The following is a 17,019-nucleotide window of genomic DNA, read 5'->3' as shown; positions in this document are numbered from 1 at the left end:
CACCAGTGAGGCTGTGAGACTCATCTTCTTCTCAAAGCCAGTGTTTTGCTGACAAATTAAAATGCTCAGCGAGATCTCTGGACACTAAATGGAAGCTCCTGGATGATTGGTATTTTATATCGTGCTAGTTGCTGAATTGTTATTGACAATTAAGCCACCAGCAGCTTCAGAAAGTTTGGGCGAAGGTGAAACACAGCACGCCCAGTTGAGTTTCATTAAATTCCTCAGTATAGTTTTCCTTATAGAAGTCGTATTTACTTTTTGCAGTTTTTAAGTCAATCTAAAAATAAGTTGTACAGCTCATAAATAAATGATCTCGGTACCTGGTGAGGTCTTCCCAGTAGGAGTCCCACTGTTCGAACGCTGAGCTGCTGTAGACCGTCTCACATTCGCCCAGACCCATGAGCTGATCCACACAGCCCTCCACCTCCTTGCCTCCGTCCCCGACCCCCACCACGCTGTCCCCACAGGGGCTCTGCCGGTGGGTCATGTCTCTGTCCTGCAGAGAGGAGGGAAAGATGGACGTGAGTCAAGCAGGTAGTGGATAAGAAGATGTTCAATGTATTATTCTATTTAATTGTTAGAGTTCTAGTGTATAGTGAAGGTTTTGTTAACTTACACATGACATTTACAGTAGGATCACGAAAACTGATTACTGAGGCCTGAAAATGACTACACATATTAAAATGTGTATGTAATTGCAGGTCATCATTTTTTTCAGGACGGACCAGTAATTAATAAAACTGTTACCGCAAAAATCACAATAACTAGTAACAAGAGAGGGAGCGCCTGTCGTGTCACACAATTCATCAAACTGATCGTGGTGGGAAGCAGAGAAACTAATGAGTGGCACATTAATGTTTTTTTTGACCTTCAAAGAAGATGATTGAAAACTGTGAAACATATAAGAAAATGTTGAAACTGTTTTTAAAGAGTGGCAGCGAGGGCAGTATGACAACGTACGTTAAACCATCAGAGACCATCAGATATTTTATATGATTTTTGCATCAATATGATGAAGAACTGATTTTTTGGGGTTTTTTAATTTGCCTGATTAGCCAAAACCAAGCAGCTTCTCAGTTGATTTTCCAGGAACAATACTATATCCCAATATATACAGTATATATATAGCTAGATATTGTTATATAAAAATCACCCACTCCTGGAAGCCAAAAGTAACAACACAACAAACTTGAAGCACATCTCTGGGGCCACCGCGGATCACTGAACGATGAAGGTCATCACAGCACATGTAAATACTGCTGAGGGTTTAAATTTTGTCATCGTCATGAGGAGATTTTGGCTGCACTATGAAATAATCAGCACGCTCTAGTATTTGCATGTCTATGGAATTAAAGTGTGACAACATTTGTAATTAGTTTTTCTGTCATCTAGGTTTGAATTTGACCATGTTGAGGCAAAACAGATGAACTGACAACTATCTCTGTGTCTTCAGGAGAAATGGAGAAAGATCACATGAAGACGTTTTAAATATTTTACATACAGTAAAAGACCTCACAGAATCCATTAACTTAACCCTTAGCTGTCTACTGTGGAAACTAACTGGAAGGTCGGAGAAGATGACGGGTCGTCCTACTTTCGCTGTGGTGCAAGAAACTGAGAGCATGACGGTGAATCACTGTTGTTTAGTCTACGGCAGACAGTAAAGTGAGGGAGGCACCTGCAGCTGACAGCGTGTGTGATGACAGGTGAGCTGTGAGCCTGGCAAATGTCACACTGCTGCGAAACAATTAGGCACGGGCCTCTCTGTTTCAAACGCCCCCCGGCAGCTAAGCCAACTGCATGCAAATGTTTATTTACAGTTTATTAATGGAAATGAGGTTCATCAAATTCTCACTTCTATGAATATGGTTGTGTAAAACTTTTGCATATGCAATATTTGTAGTGTTTTATTGATTAGAATTTTAAAAAAGAATAAAATGAAGAAAAAGAAAATGTCACTGGCACTTACTATTCATTGAATTATTGAATTAGCATTCTCACTGGTGTTTGTTGAGAGTTTGTGTGCTGCGTTTCTGTAACCTAATAGGCTTTTTTTTTTTTTTCCTCCATCGGGTGGGGACGCACGTGCTAGTCTTAGCTGCGTGCAACTGCAACCACTCGAGCCGTGTTGGCAGAGTACGAGTGTCTTTCCACAGCACAGCACGAGAAGGTACAAGATGTTAACCTTGATGACATGTTAGAGATTTTCTGAATTGCGAGAACCGCAGCGAGAGGCTGTTTCTGCTGGTACTGTTTGACCATGCTATATTTAAAACTGATCTGCTGACCAACTAGAACCAAAAAGTATGGCTATATCCTGTTGTGTAGATCTCTTTTTAGTGAAGAATAGCACGGATATTGAAAGCTCCACTAACTCAGTGATATTTCCCATAGCCTCTCTACTAGAAAGGTCCACTGGTTTGCTATTGGAAGGCTTTTAATATGAAGCAGCAGCAGCAGGGAAGGTTTGGTTTGCATCAGCAGTAACTTAACTCAGCAGTTACAGAGTCCAAACTACAGAGAACCAGTTAGACGCTGCAAAAAGTACTGAGAGCTGAACACAGAGAGACTTTTAAAAACAGAGCTTTCCCTGTAGTCACCTGCACAAACAGGTGTGCACAGTGTTGAGTGCTCAGCTCTGCTACCAAGTAGGACCACATCTGTGCAGCTATCCCCTGCTGTGAGGACACAGTGAAAACACATGTTCACAGCTTGAAGCCATTAAAGCCGACTAACTTGTGCCTGAGGTTCAAGTCTAGACCATGTCCGTATGCGTTCTTGTGTGTATTTGTTAAACTCCCCTAAACGTCTCACACTGCTGCGTCGTCAACATCGGTCTGTGTTTTTTTTTATCTGCCACAGACAGCGTGTTGCTCTGAGGGGATTAGTTTGTACCAGAACTAAAGATTTGCTCTTTTTCTGGCAACACACACAAACAAAAAACTACAGCTGAGCTGAGATCAGCAACAGCTGAGCACTGAAGAACAGACAGATGCTCCTAAAGTGGGTAAGAATCATCAGTATGCGTAGAGTAATCTTTGATGTCAGTGTTTTGATGGAAGCTAAAGTAAAGTATGATCAGCATGTTTTAATTAAATGCCAAAACAATTTAAGCATCTAACAACAATCAACAAGCTATTCATTTATTTTCCCACTACAATAAGAAGGCCAACAAACTATGACATACTTGAGAAGACTTTTATCTATGTGATGCATGAGTAAATTTAGTTTGGGCTGGTGATCTTTAAACTTGGATCCTTCATTCAGATGCAACTCAGAGATAGCATAGCGTGAGCAGCTGCGACTGATTTGAAAAGAAGTCAGGCTCAAAAGATGGTTAGCAAGGCCTGATGCCTGGCTGCAGCACAGCCTTAGTGAGAATGGAGTGTGTGTGTGTGTGTCTGTGTGTGTGTCTGTGTGTGTGTCTGTGTGTGTGTGTGTGTGTGTCTGTGTGTGTGTGTGTGTGTGTGTGTGTGTGTGTGTGTGTGTGTGTGTGTGTGTGTGTCTGTGTGTGTGTGTGTGTGCAGCCACTCACCAGTTCGTACATGAAATCTGGGTCAGCGCTCGTGGCGAGCAGCTCGGTGCTGGTCAGGGCCTGGTCAGCAAACGAGTAGTTCTGAAAGTCGTCCCCAAAGGGAGGCTCCATCCCACTGACGCTGGGCTGTAACACAACAGAAAACAAGAAACGTCACCAAAACCAAAATCTGATAACTCAGGTTCTTCCGTTGTTTTTCTTTGCCCTCATTTCTACTGCTCCTTGTCTCACTAAAGTATTATATCATATACAGTATCATATCATAATATAGTATAATACAGTATTATATAGAAAACACTATGATTAGTTGTATCACTTTTATTTGTCACAGTGTTAAGTTGTACATTTATCATAACACTTTTTTCTTTGCTGTATTATTTTCATTTTCTATTTAAGTCTGAGATTCAGATCACAAAAATGTCAACCAAGAAGACAATGAAGCCAAACCAGACACATTAAGCAACTGTAAATAAGTTTACTAAATCTGTTGTGTGCAGAATATGCAGTAATTATCACTATTGCTTATTGTTAATCATTTGCCTTGACAACAACTGCTCTTCCTGGAGTCCATATTGTGACTATCAGTACAATAATATGAGGTTTGTTTCTCACACAGACTCTCACAAGCTGGTTTTGGATCATCTGCCAAGAATAGAAAATATGTTTTTTTAATTGAGTCTAATAACTGAGCAAGCCAATTGCCTTTGAGAAAAATGACTTCTTATATTTACATTCTTTGTAGCCAGAGGCTTCTTGTGGTTAAGTTTCTCTTAACTGGAGAAAAAGGGATGTGAAGATTTCTCTGTGATGCACAGAGCTAGCTAGCCTCATAATTACTGGTTGACACACGCACACACACACACACACACACACATATATATATATATATATATATATATATATATATATATGCTCTCAATTGGAGCAGATCATTGCAAAAACAGAAAACAGGAAGCATTGGGTGGCAAGGAGAGCACGATTAAATCAAACTGGAGATTTTGCAGCTACAAGTATTTGTCTCAGACCAACAGGAAACCAGGATGCTACATTTGTTTACTACAGTAGGTTAAGATTTAGCAAAGATCAGAGAAAGCTGGCCAAACGACAGGGGTGAATTATACTAGCATCTTTTAAAACGATATGACAAGGTAGCTAAAATATATTTTGATGTAAGACACCATATAATAATATTAATATATAAGCCTATGATATTGAGTAACTGTCATTATGTCACTGTAGTGTTTAATATGGGTGATAATGTGATAAACAAGGAGCTGAGTGGACAGAAGAGCAGCATCATTTGAAAAAGAGAAACACATAAAGGGCCCAGATCATCTTCTCCTGAGGCTGATTGTGTAATGTTTCTATTAATTCAGCACCACAGAGAATAAAAAAAAAAGAAGAACTTGAATCCAAAATGATGTTCACCCTCAACACTCTGCGCCATTTCATGCATATTTTTAGAAGGATCCAGAGAGTTCAACTCACTCACACACACACACACATCCATTCACTAACTCATTCACTGTTAGCCCATCTGCCCCCAGCAGCTGTTCGGATGCGGCGTCTACAGACGTCACACTGAACCCGGATCAGTGGCTCGCCTCGTTTAACACTGCCGGACTGAGCTTTACATCCATGATACTGTCTGTTCCACTGGATTTGCAGATTTTGATTTAATTTGTGTCAGTCAGTTAAATTTTAGTAAAAAGATACTACTAACACTAAAATACTAATCCCTGTAGGTCTGTGTTAACGATATCATGGTTTTTCATACAGTTTCAGACATTCAGGCTGATTCTGTAAGTATTCAACAGCTGGAAATAATCTGATCATTTTTTAAAAGGTCAGGCCCGTGAAGGAGGAATCCCCTCTACCTGTGTGGCAGTGACGGTACTGTTTCCCTCTTTCTCTTGTCCCTCTCACCTGAGGCATTGCCAGGCACAGCTTAGTTCCAGCGAGGGGAACCTCTGGGTCTCCTGTCCAGTCCCAGTGGTGTGAGGTTGTCTGATCAGCACAGTAAATTACTGCTGAGGGAGATGAATGCAGAGTGGTGGTGGATGCAGCCTTGCAGAGCTGGGGGGAAAGGGGACAGGGGGATGGGGGTTCAGTAACTGGGCTCGACCTCGTCCGGTCTGTTGTGGTCTGTTGGGGTTCTCTGTATGCTTCAGGTCTGTGGTAAAAAAAAGAAAAACAGAGATGGTGCACAGAGAAGAGGTATTAGGATCAGGAGAGGCAGAAACATGCAAATAACAATAGAAACTGAAAGAGGATGTGTGACATTAACAAGTGTGCAAACAAAGCAAAAAAGAATGAACTAAAACTATGATTTAATGTGAAACAAATAGATCAAGGAGTGATAAAATGGCACAAAAAACCCCTAAAAATGACATTTAAGTGTTGTTCAGCTTCTAAAATGTGAATATTTGCTGGTTTTATTCATATTCTGCGACAAAAACCTGAATATCAAGTCATTTAAATATGTCAATACCATAACATTTAAATTTCAATTCAACCTTGAATTCGTGTTGGGACATTTTCCATCATTGACATCTGACATTCCATATACCAAACGATTGATTGATTTAATCAAGAAAATCATTAGCAGATTATCGAAAATGAAAATAATCAGAGCTGTAGAATCAACTATCAAAAAGATGTCTGACACAAAACAGACAGTTTTTAAAAGGACGGACTTAAGTGGAGGAGAAAAGGCAAAAAAAACGATGTATAAAACACTAAATATTGTGGGTAAAGATTATGAATCAGGATTATTAGTCGTACACACAGCAACAGGTACTGTACATGTTCAGTAACATTCAGATGTCAGAGAGAAACACTTCCAGAGTTGGTGCCAGTTTACTGATAACGTTTCATCAGAGCACATATAGCAGAGGATTATTAAACTATGTTCTAAAAAGGTCCTGTTCTCCTCACTGAAATGGGAAGTGAATTTCAGTTGCTCAGTCATTTATGGTCTTCAGATGTTAACTCGACACTTTTTGATACAGTACATTGTGAATGAAAATTAACCTCGGTAGAAATAGCCTTTTCCTCACGTACCAGTCCTACAACTACTACAACAACAGCCACACCTTTGTTTGTCACATAAGTAGTTTCTGTATCTTTAAAAAGGAACACATCGTGGGAAACACTGTCCTACTGCTCTAAAAAAAAAAAAAGCTCCCCCGTTGCCTCCAGAAGTCTGTTTGCCTCTGTTTAATGTTAACTACTGGATGGGAAGCCGGGCCTTATGTCTCCATATACACCTTTATCCTCTCTATTATGTCCGCTGCTACTTCAACAACAGACTGAACGCTTAAATATACTCTAATGTTCTGAGCCTTCTGTTACAAACACGTGAGTTAGCCAACTATCTGTGAGCTCCACTCAGGTTTTCCTGTATCACGAAGCTTACTCGCCACGGTAACATATGCTGTTCAGAAGATCAGATCAAAACCTGTCAACCGCCCGACTACTGACCAATGTAGAGAACAATTATTTTCATTATCGGTTAATCTAATCTTATTTTCTCAATTAATTTGATTAGTTGTTCGGCTACACAGTCTACAACCCAAAGATGTTCACTTTCATAGAGGACTAAATAAACCACAAATATTCACATTTAAGATGATGAAACCAAAGAATTTTAGCATTTTTTGCTTAAAAAATGACTCAAAACGATTAATCAATTATCAAAATAGTTGCAGATCAATTCATTGTTTAGTGAACTAAACATTGCAGCTCTCGTCCAATTAGATCACCGTCCTGAGTTTACAATAAAGTGACGACTTATTAAGAGCGAAAGAGCAACATTTTATAGGTCAGTAATAACACTTTACCTACATGATAATTAAGTCAGAGATAACAGAGTGTGCGCCAACGGTTATATGTCATGTTAGATAGTCCACTCCTGATTCTGAGTTAACAAAGCCAGTTGTTAACCAGCTTCATGATATCCGAGTTCACCAATGTTGAAGCCGGGTGACACAACGAACGCCAGACTACATTGAACCTGCTTCACGATCCCTCATGTTCTTCTGAAACCCGTCTTAGTAGAATACTGAAGGTGTGAGGAGTATTACAGACTGACCATTAAAGGAAATAATGTTTGGTCACATGATACTTCCGATGATCTCATGTTTCTGATGCAGGTTATAAATAAATATCGATCACAGCGACCACAAACTACAAACACTGTTTAAAAGTAAAACTAAGGTTTGAAGTCTGGTAATGTGATAATGTACTAAAAATTGTGAGGGAAAACACCAGAATACTAACTTCTCCTTTTCCAAACACAGTGCAGCAGTGTTTCTATTGGCTGACCGAGCACATCCGCTCAGTCAAAGTTGAACAAAAGATGAACTCTGACCTGCAAAAAACCACCGAAGCCTGCTGGACATCGAAACAGGAAGTACATGCTTAAATTTGTTAATATTCCTTGACTGGAAACATCACGTGAATGCACCTTAAATCCTGTTATTTTTATTTGTTACTCAATAAAAACGATGGAGGTAATCAATGATAGATACTGTTTCAGTTTTCAGCGATTACACACAATCAATCTCATGTGACAAGGATGATATGAAGTAACAAGCTATGGTGTTGTTAATACTGCTCTTGCTGCACAGACAGATCCGGAGCATTTGGTAATGAATGAATGTGTAAATATTTGTCTGTCTGTGTGCATTGAAATGAGCAGCACAATGCTCTTCATTGTCCACTAACAACATTAAGTCCATCAGCAAAGCTCCCAAAACATACAGCAGCTCTGTCTAACCAGTAGCTGCCGGAAGTATCAGAGAAATCTGTGGTGCACTCCAGTCCCTGTCCCCATGATACATTCACAAAACACTAAACAACTTTTTCCATACCCAACCACATCCCCACATCCGTGGGTCTTCCCCGGCGTCTTTAATCGTCCCTTTCGTCTTGACATTTGTTTGTCGTTCTTTTGCTTTTTCCCCCGCACCTACTGACCACAACACACGGGCTGAACTTTGGTGCCTTTGCTGCTTTTGCATAGCAAATAAATGAAAATCTGTACGGAGACATGACCCCTGCAGTGAACAACTGACACGCTCAAACGTAAACCAATCACATTCCTCCAAGGCCGGAGGACGACATCGCTTCCTCTCACTGGGTGCTGACTGATTCAAATGAACTTCTCACCTCTAAGATCTGTCCCCTGTGTAAAATCCCTTTACATAGAGACAGAAAGTGGCAGAAAACACCGAGGTGCACACTACACACAGCAACACCTACAAGCAGCAAGGCACTACACACAAGTCAGAGAATGCAGAGAAATATGCGCGCGCGCGCACACACACACACACACACACACACACACGCACACACACACACACACACACACACACACACACACACACACACACACACACACACACACACACACACTCTTAGCGACCAACAATACTATATATTTAGCAGTGCAGACTGTGAAAAAAAAACATTGTGATATTTATTATATCTCAATGTGTACTTCCTTCCAGGGCAGCTGAGTCTGGTTTCACTTGTAGCAGAAGCAGAATAAGGAAACATAAGGCCTGAACACAAAATAACACCACACTCTCTGCTATCACAGAAGGAAGCAGGAGCCTGTGTGTGTTCACGACCGGGGATCTTACAAACATGCAGAAACGAATCACAACGCTCCCCACCTCTCCCGTCAAAGCTGCGCCAAATATTTTTATTTTATTTAGAATTTAATATAATCCATCTCAGTGCTGAGAAGCTGACACAGGCTGTGATGTAAAGTCAGAAATTTATGACCGTGCCTGACAAGCCCCGAAAGAATCGAGCTGAGTTTCTCTCCCAAGCCTTGGTCAGACTTAGTTCAGCAATAAAAACGCCAGCACTAGATCTTTTCTTTTAGTCCTTATACTGTGGGATTTAGCTTGGTTTAGGGTCACAGCGGTCCAAACTGCGGGCTTAGGTCAGTGTTCAAAGGTTCAGATTTTCTCCAGACCTACTTGTCGACATTTTAAAAGGTTATGACAAAGACGTAGCAATGTTTGTTAAAGAAAGATATGTAAGATGCACTGATGAAAACAGAAGTTGCTCAACAGGACAGGATTTTGCAGCATCATGTTTACATCTCAGAGGTGCATAGGGGATAGACATTTTTACTTGAGACTGAAACAGCTTTATCCATTTAGTCCAGGTAATAAAACACTACTCTCACTCTCAGTAATTTGATTGACTTTTGATTATACTGTTACGGTGTGCTAGGGCTGCATCACTCTTGACTGCTGCAGCTCACATTAGATATATCAAATGTCTTTTAACACAACTTACAAAATGTGATTTTGGTTTTTTTTTGGAATCCTTTGAAAACTAACTATGACACATGGGGTCATAAAGGAATCTCTCTAGAAATGTATGATTTTCTGTGTCGCTGTCGGGTTCACCTATGCGGCCGTCTGCGATAAAGTCAAAATGGACTCCAGAAACCGCCCGGCCTTCGTCTCCTTGTGCTTTACAAACGAGCATCATCTGGAGCCACAGTATGAGCTAATAGATAGAAATGTGTTTCATCACGCTTAAATTAGTGGATTAATCAATCAGTGAAGTAACAAAGACAACTGAATGCAAGGTTGATAATCATGTGTTTTACCCCCGGTGGCCTAATGGTTAAGACGCATACCACGTGATCACAACGTCCACAGTTCGACTCTTGGCCGGAGGACCTTTGTTGCATGTCATACCCCTCTCTCTCTGCCCCTGTTTCCTGTCTCTCCATTGACTGTCACATAAAGGCAAAAAGCAAAAAAATTGTCTTTTTTTTTTTCAAAAATCATGTCTTTTACGATTGATTATTTGTCATTTATCAGGCAAAAATGCCCAAACTTCATTGTTTAGGGTTTGTTTGGTAGCTTGTTTGAAACAAGCAAGCTAGAATTTCCAGAACAAAAACATCAACATAAATCAGCATAAACTGTACGCCTAAATATATATCTTAACGAAGACACATGCTTAAAAACACAATTCCTCTTCATACGCAATCATATCTGGAAAACCAAACAATAAAATTCCACATTTTCAACAACTAACTACTGTATATTTGCTCCCCTCCCTGCCAGTTCAGGTCTTAACAATAACAGGACTTTAGTTGTGACTGTGCTGCACTCAACTCATAACTCCACTATCATGCAAACAGCTCATAGTCTCTGCTTCACAACATTGGATGTGATCCAAGTAGGCCAATCACCAGTGTCTTATTTGGGATGAGTTGCCTACTGATACCAGTTGGTCCCTGATCCCTTAAGAGATAACAAGCAGGCGATGCCAGCCTGTTTACTCAAAAAAGACGTGCAAGAATCTCTGCAAGCATCATGACAGGTCACTTAATCCACGAATCCTAAATGTGTGTGTACAGTGTTGCAAAAGATAAACAGAATATGGATGCTCACTGACAGCCAATTTAGCGCTTGAAGGTTGCAGCTTTTAATGATTAATTGATGTAGTTGTTTATTATTAGATGCCATAAACAGGCAGGTAATAGCAGGGCAGGCAATTCTATATTATCATGTATCGATTGATATATGATCGGGGCATTATCATTATCGTAGTTTTACAATAAAATACATTACAGAGGAACACAACTCACTGGACTAAACATCACAAAAATATTCTTATTCTCTACTATTCCATGATCATTATTTCAGTGATATCACCCGGCCCTACTTGACAGAAAAGATTAAGAAAAGGGATGACGACAGATATCACATAGCGAGTCTGAACCGAGCACATTTGGTGAGTGTATGGTTAGAGGTTGCTGAGGTTAGAAAGACCAGCCCACTCAGACACCGAGATGCACTACTGGTGCAAATTCTCTCCTCAGCTCACCGAGCAGCCGCTGCACCAGCATGCTGTACTGTAAACAGCTCTTAAGACAGCAAATTCATTGCTGCTTTGTGGCCGTCGGGTTACATTCAGAAACATTTAGGCTTACGTTTGTTTAAAAAATACATGCATACAGTACACGTATACAAAACTTGATGTGTTTACTGTTGTCTTGTCTTACTTGTAAGTATTCTGGCTGATTGATTACCTTGGTTTTAGTAAATTCTACAACTAAGAGCCATGAGTTCAAGTTTAATGTTGCAATGGATCGGAGCCACGAGTTGCTGCGTCCTTCATTTCAGATGTGTTGTTCTAGTCTACAGCAGGTCTGTAACATATCTACAGGGGAATTACTGTAAACCAGTAGGTCCCGAACTAGGTTATAAATCTCTTTCACAGCAGACATCTTGACTTGTCAAACACAAGTGAAACTAATAACCTTGTTAATTACTGCATTGCATAAATAGCTGGAATGGAGCCATAGTTAATCTTATCAGCTCCACCTGTGCGTTTCCTGCTATGACAATTGAAAATGTCTCCTGTGAAAAAGGTCAATTGATCTGGTTCACTTGTGACTGATGAAGAAACAAGAGATGTGTGACCAGGCAAGGCTAGCAAGATTTACTCAGAAAGCAAAAAAAAAACATGTTAAGTTTAAGTACAAGGTGGACAGACGTCTGTCAGGGAAAGAAAAACATGCGATGCTCGTCCGGCAAACATCAGTCAGATCCAAAATATGTAGAAGCTTATCATAATCTCAAGTTGACTGTCAATATAGCAGGAGAGCCTTCGGTATAAAAACTCTGGCAGTTTGGTAACTTGTAAGTAAGTGTAACTTGTCATGTGAACAAGAAGGCTTTGTGAAAAGAAACAAGCAGTTCATGTTCTCAATGTTATTCATGTTATTGCAGTAAGACTCAACATAGCTCCTTGTTTGTGTTTCCCCCGAGTTTCCCCCCGTATTGTTACAGGTCTGGATTGTTTCAGTTTCCATGCACCGAGTGAGAATCTCTGCTGTACGCACACGAGGACACGGATGTATATGAATTATGATAATAACGAATAAAGAATTATTATTTACGTGGGGAGAAAAAGATTTGAAAAATATCTCACATTTGACACACATGATGACTTGACATGTATATGCGTTTATGGTGTTTATTTATCTCTCGCTGTTAAAAAACGATAAGAATCAATGATTAACTCTAGTACAGATACCGCAACTGCTAATGAAGGAACAGTGAGCTCCGCAGCATCCCAAAACCTTATGTAAACACAGCAGACCACCACACTGCCAACAAAAACACAAACACTACACAATAAGATATGAAACAGATGTCGAAAATATGAAAGTATTATAACTTGACCTTGTTAAAAAAACATATTCAAAGTTATTTCCTGGCATTTCTAATAAAGTACTCTATCTATCTATCTATCTATTTATCTATTTGTGTCTTACTGTCTGTCTGTCTGTCTGTCTGCCTTTCTGTCTGTCTCCCTGTGATAGATTTACTTGTTTTGGAGAAATACAACCTGAACTTCTGCATAATAACAATCATTAACATCTAACATGCAGGTATATATTACAAACGAACTATGATAAAAGCCAGTAAAGTCATAAATATCACCATTATCTCCCCAGTCTGTGCACTCATTACAGAGCCTCAGCAAAGCCAAAACAAAGCCTCAGTCTAACGCACTGTGCCAACACCCACGTAATCCGTCGTTCCTATTGGTCGAGAGGAAACGACGTCCCGCCTCCGGGCGTGTCTGAGTGGCCGGCACGACTGTCAATCGCAAGAGCTGCTTCATAATAAACAGCCCGTTTTCACTCTAGGTTGAGGCAGAAGATAAACAAGTTGGAGGCCTACATGCCCGTGGCCTAGATAGCTATATTTAAGATATATTTAAAATCTAATCTACCACCCACCATAAAACGTGAACGTAAAACGGGATTATACGTCCACCAGTGACATTTCTTTGCATTTATACCGAAGGGAAAAAAACGACAAATCCACGGTTTATCTACCCAAGTCGGTTGATAAACTACAGCACGCTGTTAAGGTGAAAATCCAAACTAATCGCTACTTGAGATATGTATCCTCAGTGGAAACATGAGTGTATTATTTGCTGTACAACACACTCCAGCAGCTGTGTGGTGTTGGGGGGGCGTGTACCTCCCGAGAGGCTCAGGCTGCCTGCAAAAAAAAAAAACTCACAGTTGAGCATTTAACTGGCCCACTGAGGCTTTTCCTGCCACAAATACAGAAGACACAGCTTCTAGTTCTAGCAAGCTTATCAATAACACGACAGATATTTGTTGTAGCTGTATTTAAGGACGTACCGCGTGATTTTTGGGGGGCAGTTTAAAAGTAGAGAACAAGCCAATCTCCTTAGATAAGTACAGTTATAATCATCATGACATTGAGTTAGACGTTTAACCCCACTTCTGAAGAGACTAGACAAGTAATTTACTAAGAATTCAATTTCTAAAAGACAGCAGGATGTTATTTTTGACCGGTTTAGCGCCGACAGTGACTGAAATGTACCTCAGCTAGCTACATTTCTTCACCTAAGTTAACGTTAAACACGTCCTGTTAAAACTCGATAGACTGCAGTGGAGGATAATCGTGTTTACTTGCGTCTAACTGTGTTTTTTTTAACGAAGAACTGACGAGTCTTGCTTCAGCTCACAGTCAGTATGGCCTCCGTCCGCCCCCTTCCTCATCCCAGCTGTAGCCCGACACACAACAACAACCGACCTGCCGTTAGCTTCGCGGCTAATCCTTCCGCCGCGGTGAAAAACACCGTGTTTCCCGACAAAAAACGATCCAATAACGACCCTACTCACTTTTAGGATGCCCATGCATACGTCTGGCTCCGTGTTGGACCTCGTGTATGCTCTCGTGTTGGAGGTATTAAGGCCCCATTTTCAATGGAGTCCACACGCTGTTGCAGCTCTCTCGGGTTTGTTTTGTTTTTCTTCTTCCTGACGGGTTCCTGGAAAGCGCGTGACTGCCCGACCACGTGGGGCGCCGGGGGGCCAATAGGAGCAGAGCCAGAGGCAATGTTGAAGACATTTCTGCAATATTTTCACTATCACTAACATCAGTGTCATATTGAAAGTATTGCATTATAGCCTCGCTTTTTATCAACACCAGTTTTGTATCAGACCATAGCCTGGATTGTTAGAAACAATGAGGTCAAAAAACGTCATTATTTTGACTTTTTATATTTCATTTTTATAAAATGAAGACTTCAACCCTATCAAATGTATGCTAGTGCTGGTTGCCTTGGAGTTCTTAACTAGTTGAAGGAGGAGGACCACACACAGACTTCTTTATTTAAAAATCTCCTCCAGACATACAGAAATACTCTGCTTGGAACAATAATGTGGTTTTTATGGGCTTTTTCCACAAAAAAAGTATAATTACCACTTTAAAATCCTTAAAATGGCATCTACTCCTTCTCCCTCATTAAAAGTCTAGAATCAATAAATATGCAAATACAATTAATTCCAAAAGTTTATCTGTTGGACACAAGATGTCTCCTACGTCACTGAAAAGTTCATTCTCAGTGTTTGTGAGCTGGAGGCTTCAAGTTTCCACATCACACTTGTGTAAATTAAATATTAGACCAGGATTAGCTTCCAAAATAGTTGTGATGTCACTAATCACCCGCCACTTGAAATCAGATTTTCAGTGAGCGCAGAGAAACTTTCCACTTTCAGGAGATGAAAGTGAAAACAGCCTTTTAGTATCAAACTCTGCACATATTGAATCGAAGCCCAACGTTTTAACTCACACCTTCATCAGGGGCCAAACAGGAATACTGGGTTTAAAACAACCTTTTATACATTTCCAAACATCACAAGGCCTATAGCATCCTATCAGATCATCATCTGTGTCACCTGCATTGCCACCTGTGTTTGCTTTACACATTATTTTATTTTACATTATTATCTCAGTTTTATACACATATCGTCACTAATGATGTTTTTCCTTAGTTTTTTTTTGTTGTTGTTGTTTTTTTTTTTTGTTTTTTTTTTTGGAAAAGTCAATATCACAGTGTACAAAACATTTTCAATACTTTTACACAAAACCCTTTTCCTGTTTTTTTTTTATATATCTGTATATATGTATATGCACAGAAAGAGGAGTTAATAACAGCTGTATTTGTGGGACTTAAGTCAGTCCTCAGGTGAACTTCCAGTCCTCCATCTTCTCTTCCAGGAGGAGTATATATTTATATCCATATATACCCTTCCACGGATTCAGGTGTTATACATCTACACACATACATATCTGTATTCAATCACATACCCACATGTATACAATCATTATACCTATGCGTATTTCTTCTTCACTCTGTCAGCAATTTTCCTCACATATGCTCATCCCACACTTTATTAGGAATGTAACTATATATATTAAAACCAAGGGAGCTTACATTTCTACTATTCCCATCAAGAAGAGCAAAGGAGCTTGCATTGGAGTTATACATTTGATCAATTTATTCCAGTTTTTCCTTAGTTTAACAACTTTGTGAGGACATAAATAAATAGAGAAGAGCAAACATACAACAACAAGACAATGTTGCATTTATCTAATCTACTACATGTCGCCCTGACATGTAACATTTAGCTGTTTTCACTACTGAAAACTGTGGAAAGATCACTTAAAAGCAATCCACTTTCTGATTGCTATAATTTGATTAACATAGTAAAAGTTTCCATTGATCTCGGTCCAAAATACAGTCTCTAGGGGGGCATAGCAGCTGTTCCAGGCAGCCCCACCTCCCTTTCACTGGAAACAGAAACTATGGCTCCAGTCATGACAAATGTTACAACATAAGCAAAGAATGACAAAGAAATTTAAAAAATTTTGAACATTTTTCAAAAAAAAACTAAAACAAATGATTTAAACTTTAGTAATAGTGGTCAAATTGAAGTGTTTGGAGAAAGAACGGTCACAGAGAAAGAGAGAGAGAGACTGAAACATCATTGCACTTTCTGTTTCAGTATTACTTCTACACGGGTGTTCACACAGTACTAGTTCTGAAAGCTGCCTTGTTTCAGGCCAAACAGCCACAGCAGAGCCAGTGAAAGAAAATAACATCACAAGACACAGAGGAACTTTCAGAGTAACGCACGACCTCTAACGCCGCCAACAGAGAGTGAGAAGCTGAATATTTCTCTAAAACTATCATTCGAGGCTCCTTTCTTTCTATCTTTCTGTCTATATTTCTGTCTATCTGTTAGGTCAGTTGAAGCTGGTGGCAGCAGGAACACAGCAGCCCTACAGGCTTCCGCCGAGTTGATCTAATAGTCTCTGAGTAAACAGATCACACACACATCAAACGGCCTGCAGAGAGCTCTGCCAGACTGGCAAGGATGGGACAGGATCAGAGAGAAGAGAATGAAATGAAATACTGAGAGCGTGTTTGTGTGTAAGTGTGTGTGAGTTCTGGGGAATTTCCGAGCTTCGAGTGTGATTAGACGCCTGGTGAATTCTGTGAAAACCCCAAAGAGTCTTGTGTTTTGCTTTTCAACAGTGTTGTTATAATGAGTTTCATACAGTGCATGTGAGATAATATGCAAAACAAACAAGACATTC

General features: G+C 40.0%; 1 protein-coding gene across 1 annotated transcript in view; it reads right to left on the bottom strand.

Moving 5' to 3' along the window:
* Positions 1-14,378, bottom strand: part of crebrf (creb3 regulatory factor) — a 31,692-nt gene extending 17,314 nt beyond the window's left edge. Inside the window, exons 1-4 of the mRNA XM_044369911.1 lie at positions 14,256-14,378; positions 5,465-5,711; positions 3,539-3,664; positions 324-499 (exon numbers count right to left, since the gene is read on the bottom strand). Of these exons, the coding sequence (XP_044225846.1) occupies positions 324-499; positions 3,539-3,664; positions 5,465-5,473 (311 nt within the window). The 5' untranslated portion in view covers positions 5,474-5,711; positions 14,256-14,378. The remainder of the gene's footprint in view (positions 1-323; positions 500-3,538; positions 3,665-5,464; positions 5,712-14,255) is intronic.
* Positions 14,379-17,019: the final 2,641 nt, after the last annotated feature.

This window comes from Thunnus albacares, chromosome 13, assembly GCF_914725855.1.
Source record: "Thunnus albacares chromosome 13, fThuAlb1.1, whole genome shotgun sequence".
Classification (NCBI taxonomy): domain Eukaryota; kingdom Metazoa; phylum Chordata; class Actinopteri; order Scombriformes; family Scombridae; genus Thunnus; species Thunnus albacares.
Note: the sequence above shows the minus strand (reverse complement) of the source record. Positions and strands in the feature narration are given on the sequence as shown.